Consider the following 10,000-nt stretch of genomic DNA (forward strand, 5'->3'; position numbering starts at 1 on the left):
GTGGGGCTGCAGGCAGTGCTGTGACGGGATCATCCACAGCACTGGGCGCGCGGGGTGCTGTGACATGCAGACGGGCAAGGAGTGTAGTGATCGGCCTGGTGCCGAGGAACCTTGAGGTCAGTGGAATGGGAAAAAAGAAATCTGTTTCTTTTGTCTCCTTGTTGCACGGAACATTCAGGCCCTTGGTAATGGGGGAAGAGCGCACAAACACGGCACCAGAGAATGGCTGCTTGCCTTGTGAAATGGCGTTAATCATGCGGACCCCATTACCAAGAGTCGGTAGCGGGTGGTGCCGGTCACTCTCCAGCCCAACACCACCAGGGTACCGGACGGAGAGCACCAAGGCCGCGCTAGCACCTTGCGCAAGCAAACCCGAGCGGTCCCACCTGCCCGGCGCCGCCCCGCAGCCCGGCCATCTCCACTGCGTCGTGCAGGGGGGGAAGGCGCAGGGCTCCCGCCCCTCCGGTGGTGCCGGCCGGACTGGCGGGTCAGCGCATGCGCGGCGCGGCGCTGCGCAGTCACGGCGCTCGCCGCCATGGCCGACCCGCGACTCAGGCAGATCAAGATCAAGACCGGCGTCGTGAGGCGGTGAGTGGCGGCTGGGGCACGGCCCGGCACGGCTGGGCCGAGGAACCGCAGCGGGCATCCGTGCGGGACCGGCCGTGCCGGGCGCGGGCCCGCGGTGCTGTGCGGGGCTGGCGGGCTGTGCCGGAGAGCGGCCCTGGCACGGGCTTCCATCCCTCGCGTACCGCCGTTGGGAGCAGGCCGCGCTTTTCCGGGACACGGTTAAATGTGGGTTTCGTTCCCGTTCGTTAGCGTCTTTGGGAGTCGAGGGTAATCACCCAGCCCCCCTCGGGTGCCGGGCGGTCTCGCCTCATATCTTGCCGAGGCATGAAGCCTCGGTTGTGTTTTGTTTTGTTTTTTTTTTACGGAAGCTGCTGTTGAATATTTCTGGTTCAGAAGTTGCAGAACCAGTGGCATCACAAGCAGTTAGGTTGGAAAAGATCTCTGCGGTCATCGAGTCCAACCTCTGGCCAAACACCACCATCTTGTTAACTAGACCATAGCACTCCAGCCTTTCTTAAAACACCTGGGATGGGGACTCCACCACCTCCCTGGGCAGTCCTGGTAGATTCGTCACCAGAGCCTTGATCTTCCCTGGTTTCAACAGAGTCATAGTTCTTAAGAAAAGTGTATCTGTCAGGATCACTCTTATTATAGCTTTAAACACTGTTTGGTCACGATGGCGTTTATTAAGGCTACAAAAACTTCACTGACTTAGGGAAAGACGAGAATCGGTGTGTGTGCTGTATGAGGATTTTAAATAGTGCATTCTCATACAATCAGCTTTATGTTAAGACTGCGCAAATTCTTGTCAATAAGATATGCACATTTTCTTATACTCGATTCACTTTGAAAGGTCGGAGAAGACTAGGAAAGTTGTCACTGTTGGTGTCAGTTAAAGGCACTACAGAATTTCTCTGAACATAGGAGCACACCACACACACAACTGTATGCGTTTCATAGCTAGTACAAAGAAAGGATGAAAATGTTTGGGTAAAACAATACAAATGCAGTTAACAGGGTTCAGATTTACTTTTGGAGAATAAGTGTAAATAAGCAAGTAAACTTGGTTTGAGTGTGTTGTGCAGTAGCAACAGGCATATTTACTGCTACTCTGCAGTAGCTGGCATTCTCTAAGTGAAGGTAACTATAAAAAAAAAGGGAGGAAATGATATATTATCTTAATTCCCTGTGTGGGCATGATACAGCGGCAGCTCCCAGTTCTGTGGCAGTTGCACAGAGATACAAGAAGAGGTATGGCTCTGTCCCACTCCACCCTTCCTTCTCCAAGCAGAAGCCTAGTTAAGCATTTTGCTACAGCGGGCATACATGGGACTTTTGGCAACTTGGGAACATTAACACTGTGCTCTTATTTTGAACTAGAACAACTCCATAGGTATTTTTTTCCTGGTGGATGAGAAGACTTGCGTAGAGGCTTATTTAGCATTCTATTAAAGTAACTGACTTAGCACTTCAGTTAATTTTTATTAGGTTTTTTTCTTGTTACCAGTTTGGAAAAGCACATTGAATCTAGCATGTAATGTTGATTTTCAACCATGTTCAGTGCTCAGGCTTTAAGAATGTATATAATAAAGGTAGGGGTCAAGAACTGTTAGGATATGGAGACCTTCTTTGACTTGTGTTAATCCTCTGTTTTAACTTTTTTTTTTTTTTTTCTCATTAGTTATCTAACTCATTGCTTTTTTTCCCACACTAACAATGAAGCTATTATGCTTTGGTATATTTTTTTTTGCTGTAAGTCATAAATTCTTTGTGTACTCCTCTCAAGAGTCTGTATTTTAGGTTGTAGGTAATTTACTTGCTTGCACATTTCTTACATTGCTGTGTTTCAGTGAAAGAAATTTAAACTAGAAATAGGGATATCTTTTGCTTTTTTTGGCAAATCTGATAGCCAGGCTCTTGGTGATTTTATACTTTCAATAGTTTGTAAATCAAAAGAAGTAGATTTGATGAGCATGAGAAGTAATCTTTTCTGTATTTGTGGTTTATGTCCTAGCAAGCAATACCTCTCCTTTAATTGCTTCAAAATAGTTTTACTCTAAGTAAATCCAAACAACTACCCCATGGACAGTGAGAGAATTGATAAGGGAAAAAAAAAACAATCTTCTAAAATACCTTATTTGCATTTCAGATTGGAAATCATTTTAAAAACCATCGCAAACAAAGTAAGTCGCATTGCCTGAAAATAGCACTGACATTTGCCCATAGTTTCCATCTGATTAAGTGGAAGTGACACAAGTAGATTAGAATGAGACTAAGACAATTCACATTGCAATTGTGTTAGTTTAACTTTAACAATCTTTTAACATGCTTGTTTAAATGTGGCTGACATACCATAATTACAAATCTACAAGCCTTGATTATAGAATTTTACATCATGAACCTATGGGGAAAGTGTATTGATTTTTTGTGAAGCAATCCCTTTTTTTTTTTTAAATTTACCATTCTAAAACTGTGGTATTTTGCAAGATTGTTCTTTTGCCTGCTGCACTGCTGTTGATACTATTTTTTCTCTTTGTGAAATATCATCATACTGCAAAGCAATTTACACTGATTCTCCCCCTCACTCCCAGCATGGGGAGTTCTGCAATTACACAAAACTGTTGGTCTGATTTTAAATACAAATGTGAACAATTCTCTTAAATGGAATTATTTTACTGGTGGATTCAGGATATATTTTGTGCAAGAGAAATATGAAGAATGCAGACTTCTTTTGCTTGTTCATTGTATTGCTAATGCAAGCACAAAACTAGTTTGTGTTTTTGGTTACTCAAGAAATTTGCTATTTCTGCTGTGAACTTTTCTCCATCTTCTGTCCACCATATGAAATATGGTTGCTTTCTTGCATGTTGCTCATTAGCCATAGACCCTCACTGTGACTCATAGCACCAATGCACTGATAAGAAACTCACATCTCTCTTCTTTATTCTTGTTATAATTAGAAGATTGTTTGCAACCACTGTTTGTTAGCTCAATTAATGGGAAGGACTAGGATATCTCATATTTTTTGGTATTGAGGAATGATCTGCAGAGCTGCTCAGCTATACTGAGTCAGCATGATAAAGCAATTTAATGTGTGTACACTACACATCTGAGAGTTCGGGGATGCAAGAGTGTGAGTATACATAATGCTCTGTTGGATACAAGCTGACTCCCTAAGCCACTAACTCTAAAGGGTTAAATAACTCTTTACAGATTGCAGATCGTGTATCTCTTGTCACCAGCTCAGTCCTGGATTGATAAATTTGGGTTCAGTGTTAGCCAAGTGTGGTAACTACAGATCTACTTAGATACATCTTAAGTGCCTTTTGTAGTGCTCCTGGCATCAGGATCAGATATGTAAAATCTTGGGTTGGCCCTGAATTTGAAATTGGCCCTGATTTGCTTAAAAATAAAAAAAAAAAACTAACATAAATAAAAATAAAAAAACTAAGTCTCTTTCCCACATAAAAAAACCCTCCTTAATATGGTCTGAGAAAAGATTGCCACTGCATTTACGTGTTGTTTGAGGTAACATCCGTGACACACGTAGTCACCAGCCTGGATAATTAGTTGGAAGGTCTAGAAACCTTGTTTCGGAAGGGTTGGTTTCCTATTTCTCTGATTCTTTTTAATACAAGTCTTCTTTTAACTTCACAGTAACAAACAGTACCCACATATCTTAAAAAACTGTGACAAGAGCACAGTTGTTGCTGTGGAAATTGCAGTGTTGGGTTGGTTGGTTGGTTGGTTTTTTAATGGGTTTGATTCCACTTGTTATATACCTTTGGAGCAGACCTAAGTGATTCCTGTTCAGAAATACTTCACAAATTTAAATTAGTAATGATCAGCTCTGTAAAAGGTTGTCTCTCGATTCCTTCTTCCATTCCATTACCTCTTTAAAAAAAATCTGGCATCTCAGTTTTTTGTGTGTATCATTGTCTTCTGCCCCCTGAGGCAAAACTGTGTTCTGCATATTGATGCTGACTATAATAATGTATTAATGTTACCATTTTATCTGGCAAATTAAAACATGCCCAAGCAGATTTATGATCACAAGTGTTGTTAGTAATACAATATAATGGAGGAAAGCATTTTTTCCTTTTTTAAAATTTTCATTTGGGTGAGAATATGTGCAAAACTGTTGCTTTTAACCTTCAGTTATTTAAGCAGTCTTTCAAAAGTTTGGAGGTACAGTAGTTCGAGTTGCTTGGTATTACCAGTTTGGTGGCTTTATGCATATGTGTAATTCCTTTGTCTTTATTTTTCTTAATCATGTGGAGCCACGTACTCAACCTGTGTGGATTAAACAGTTACAAATAATTATTTTCTGTTGAATTAGAATGTGGATCTATGGGAAATCGAGAAAAATGGTATTAAATTTATGGTGGTCCTTTATACGCAGGAGATGAATTACAGCTGTGCTAACAACCGTAATCCATCCTGGCTTGACTTAAGGTATTATTGAACTATATGTATCATATAGATGGAAATCTCATTCAAGATCACAAGGCCCATTGTTTTTTCTTTTAACTGTAGTAAGTCTTTCTGATGCATTGTGAATTGCCTGCACACATAATATGCTCTGTTTAATTTTTCTCATTATTGTAGCACTTAGTTGCTCCCAGCTGGGAGAGACCTAGAAGTGGGGAAGCAGATTCCAGATTTTTTTCTCCAAAATAAAAAGACTTGACTGAAGATGAGACCTGGGTTGTAAAGGGAAAATGAAGTTAAGATCTTTGGCAATCCAAATTGTTTACATATCAGAGGCATAATTTCTTGTTCTTCTCTAAAATGAAAGTTCTTCTTAGTATTTACAACTTTCTGTAGAGGCAAGAACAAGTGAAGCCCTGAAGATTCTGGTAATACAGATAATATAAACATTTTTAACTTAACAAGTAATTTTCAACTTGAAATAATTTTCTGACTTAAAAAATCGTTATTTTCATCTTTTTTACAATAGTAATCCTTGAGAAAACCCAAGCTTAGTTGCAAAGTTACCCTGAAATGTCATGGTAAATCTAACAGTTCTGTAAATCGTTAGATGCAGAAGGGGCTAAAAATTATGCATGTACTTGTGTTTCATCCTGAGTCTTAAAAGAGAAAATTTATCTTTGGGGATGGTTTTGTTTCTAGAAGAAAATAAGCTCATAAACTTGGTATCCTGTCTAAATCAGAAAGTAGACACTTTCTTAGCACTTTATGGCTAAGAAAACATGGTAGTTTGCATACCTGGGTCAAGTACTGTATTTTTTCATCCTTCCTTGGCCCTTTTTCGCTTGGGTCCTTCAGTCTGTAAAGTTTGTATTCTTATATTACCTCAGTGAACCCAAGAGTGTGTGTAAGTAAAATTTGCAGGCGAGTGACTTGGTATTTTAAGCTCTGCAGGTAGTGATTAGCATATTGCCAGTGTTGTTGCAGTTGCTGAATTACTTGTCTATAATTATGCATAGTGTTAATACATTATTCTATAATAAAAATTACTATTATCCTATTAATAGTAATATTTACTGTAAGAAATTTATTATACTATAAGGAAAAAAGCTGTGCATTACATAGCTACTCTATTATGGACTTCTAAGTTTGAAGTTAGCATAAATACTGTAACTCTGTGCTGTTAGGCTGAAGCCATGACATATTAGCATGTACAATGGTTAATAGTAACATTAGTTCTGAAGAGATGTATGTCCTTGCAATAGTGAATTTGATCAGTAGCAAAACTGAGTAATTCTCCCCTCACCATATTCAGAGCTCTGCTTGCTCAGTCCAGCCAGGAAAATGTTTCTTGTGTTGATTTTTCTAATACTGGAGAGAAGTCTATATTTGGTGCTTTAAGCACACAGGTGCCATTCTAGCTTATGTAGCTAGAATTAGAATTAGTAGATGAATTGATATTGCAACTGCTTGATATTGGGGGAACATTAGGAGTAGTAGCATGTGCTTGCTCTGTCCTTGTACCATTTTAGCACTTTTATTCTAGGCATCCATTAGTAAGTAGTTCCTGTCTCTGACTGTGGAAGAGGGTAAGAATTCCTGTCTATGTACAGAGGATCTTTAGCCCCCACTGTGCATAATTTTTTTCATCTGTCAAACTTCAGATAAACTGCCCTTCTTATGATCAGATAGATTTGCTTGTTACTGCTAATGATGCAACTACAGGAGATGACAGTGTTGATGAATATGGACTGGAGTAAGAATGTAGGTGCCTTCAAGAAGTGAAGAACAAGGGCATTTTTGGGCTCTTTCTGAAGCAGACAGAAGTTAGAATAGAACTTGCAGCTCTGCACCCTAAGCAGACTGGGGGTGAAGTCCATTGAGAAATCAAAATGATCCTAAATACAGAGATGTCATTTCACTCTCCTCTTCTCTGGTTCTTTGGTTTCTGATGCTGGTCAAACCTTTTGCTGAGCTCACTCAATTTGCTTAACGCAGGAGAAAAACTGTCATGTTGTTGTTCTTTGAGGTTTGGTTTGGTTTGTGTTTGTTTGGTTTGGTTGTTTGTTGTTTATTTTGGGGTGGGTAATTGTTGTTGTTTTCTTTGAGGGAGATTTTTTGTTTTGTTCATTGTATTAATTTCCTGCAGTTTTGGTATGGAGAGATTTGAACATTAGTGCTGGCAGAGGTATGTGCTAGGGAGGGGAAGACCCCTGTTCAGCAGTGGTAAGCTTTTTTACTATCTCGAACCATCTTGTGTTACTTTGCTCTTCAGGCTGGGGAGCTGAAGTAGGGGAGAGAGAGTGAGTAAAGGAAAATGGATAAGGAAGTAAATCATAATGATATGGAAAGGACTTTTTTTTCTCCTTCTACCTTAAGATTCTGCCAAGCCCTTTGGGCTCTTCTGGGTTTAGTCTCCAGCTTTAAAATAACAAAGCTATTTCTTACAGAGAAAACAGAAATTGTGAAATTATTAAGTGATGTGAAAGTCAAATGTGTAAAGAATTTTAAAAGTGCAGCAGCCATAGCTAGGAGCTGACCCTCTTGTCTGTAAAAAACATTTATGGTTTAGTTTTGTTCTTCAGTGATAAAGACTCCTTAACTTGATTTCTAGAGGCAGGTATACCACCAAAACTGTCACTTTATTTGTTTCTTTATATTCTTTTCCTAGTAGTCAACTACTGACTGGCAGTAGAGACAAGGTATAGAATAACTGGATCTTATGTTTCTGCTTTTTCTTTGTGAAAGACTGGGAGATTCTAGTAAAATACTCTCATTCCCTTTGGGATATTTTCATCTGTTGTTCTAGGGGTATAGACCTCTTCTCCAGGGTCCATGAAAAATAACTGAGGAAAGCAAACTTGTTGTCAGTAAATTTAAGGCAAGTATGTGGGAGCCTTCACTTCAGGTGAACGTTTATGTATAGCTGAAAAGAGCTAATATAAATGGAGACTTGAAGGATGAGAATAAGATAATACTCACTGTATGCAGTTGCTTGTCAGTTTTTATTTCTTTAACATTTGGTGTTAGAAAGGAAAGGAAGGAGTTGAGAATTTTTGGTTCATAGATGTATTTATAAGGGGGGAAAACAAAAATATAGTCACTAGGTGATTCCATAATTATTTGCCATGTGCCTCAAATCAAAGCTCTCATATACTTAGTCATAGTTTGTGGAACTGCTAGCACATGCTAGGTAGCAGAATATATGTGTAGACTGCAACAAAATATATTTAAAAATGAAACTTTTTTACAGATCTTGTTTTTTTAACATCTGACCCAATTGCAAAATATTTTATGCCATTATTTTAATTGTGACTCCATGTTCTAGTATTTAGATAAATTTCTCTTCACAGAAATGGTTAATTTTTTTAAAAAATCATTACTTTCTTAAAATTTGAAGCCTTATTTTGAAACTCCAGGATAAAAGAGGAAGAGTGATGAATGTCCAAAGGAAATACTGAATCTGTGTAGAGAAAAAAAAGAATAAACCTACACTGACTTTGAACATTTGAGTTTAGCCTGTGCAATAAGAAATTGAATGTTTAGATATTTTGTAGACATGTTGGGTAAAACTGGACTTGGGCAGGTTTCTCTATCCACTTCTCTAAGACTTCTCTGCATTTTCAGAATAGATCAGCCTTACAGATATGCTATATATTATAAAATTATAGCCAGTGATTTTCAAATATAATTCAGAAAACGATAACTCTTAGGAATGTGTGGATGTTAGGTATACAATACCAAATCAAGGCTTTGTTTTATTGGGTTGTGATATCTTGATTTGAACATAAGAACATCTTAAAGCCTTCCAAATGGTATTTTTTTGTACAACAGGTTTTGGCACAAGAAAGTGCATGGCACCATAATGTCACACAGATTATGTGCTGGTTTTGCATGGCCTGGTTTTTGTAGCAGGGGAGCACAGAGGTGGCTTCTGTGAGAAGCTGCTAGAAGCTTCCACCATCTCTGGCAGAACCAATCCCTGATGACTCTGAAGATGGACGTGCTGCTGGCCAAGGCTGAGACAATTAGAGATGTTGGTAATGCTTCTTTGATAACAGATTTAAGATTAAATCAAAGCAAAAATAGTGTCAAAGTTTTAATTCCAGCCAGAGAAGAGGAGTTGAGAACATGTGAGGGGAACAACATGGAGACACCAAGGTCAGTGGAGAAGGAGGAGAGGAGGTGCTCCAGGTGCTGGAGCCAAGATTCCTCTGCAGGCTGTGGTGAGACCATGGTGAAGCAGCTGTGCTCCTGCAGCCCATGGGGATCCACAGGGATGCAGAGATCCACCTGCAGCCCCTGGGGAAGGTGCCTGTGCCAGAGAGGGTGGATGCCCGGAGGAGACTGTGGTCCTGTGGAAGACTCGATGGAGAGAGGGGTCCCTGCTTCCAGGCCGGAGCAGCCTGTCCTTGGAGGGCTGCTCCCCGTGGAAGAATGACCCACACTGCAGCAGTTTTGGGAGGACTGCTGCTCATGAGATTGGAAGGCAGAGAACTGTGTCCCATGGGAGGGACCCCGTGGTCTCAGAGGGGAAGGACTCCTCTCCCTGAGCAGTGGAAGAAAACCTCAGTGGTGAACTGACAAAACCCTCACACCCTGTCTCCCTGCACTGTTGGTGGGAAGGATGGAGGGGTTTGGTGGAAAAGGTGTTTTAAGGGCTTATTTTTACTTTTCATTATCCTCCTCTGATTTTGTTAGCAGTAAATTCACTTTACATCTCTAAGGTGAGCCTGTTTTGCCCTTGGAGTGTTTTCTCCCGGTCCTTAACTCATGATCCCTTCGTTAAATTTTTCTTTCTCCTCTGCCCAGCGGTGGCAGGGCAGGGTAAGTGAGCAGCTCTCGTGGGTGCCTGGTGTTCAGCCAGTGTCAAACCATGACAGGTGTTTATATCAGTCCTGTGGATGTTTTTCAGTCTTGGAAGCGGTTAACTGTATGTCAAAAAGGAGGAAGAGCCATAGGAAATACACTGGCCTAACTCCCTGAAGTGATTGAGAGGTGT

At 40.3% G+C, this 10,000-nt stretch overlaps 1 protein-coding gene across 9 annotated transcripts in view; it reads left to right on the forward strand.

Moving 5' to 3' along the window:
* The first annotated feature begins 461 nt into the window (after positions 1-461).
* Positions 462-10,000, forward strand: part of TBCA (tubulin folding cofactor A) — a 26,573-nt gene continuing 17,034 nt past the window's right edge. Inside the window, exons 1-3 of one of the 9 annotated variants that reach the window (XM_033520365.1) lie at positions 502-588; positions 2,717-2,750; positions 4,970-5,022. In XM_033520365.1, coding sequence (XP_033376256.1) covers positions 536-588; positions 2,717-2,750; positions 4,970-5,022 — 140 coding nt within the window. In that variant the 5' untranslated portion in view covers positions 502-535. Of the gene's footprint in view, positions 589-773; positions 793-949; positions 1,819-2,716; positions 2,751-4,969; positions 5,023-10,000 lie in introns of those variants that run through there. The other 8 variants (XM_033520364.1, XM_015614879.3, XM_033520366.1 and 5 more) reach the window with 8 other exon arrangements.

The sequence above is a fragment of the Parus major genome, chromosome Z (assembly GCF_001522545.3).
Source record: "Parus major isolate Abel chromosome Z, Parus_major1.1, whole genome shotgun sequence".
Taxonomy (NCBI): domain Eukaryota; kingdom Metazoa; phylum Chordata; class Aves; order Passeriformes; family Paridae; genus Parus; species Parus major.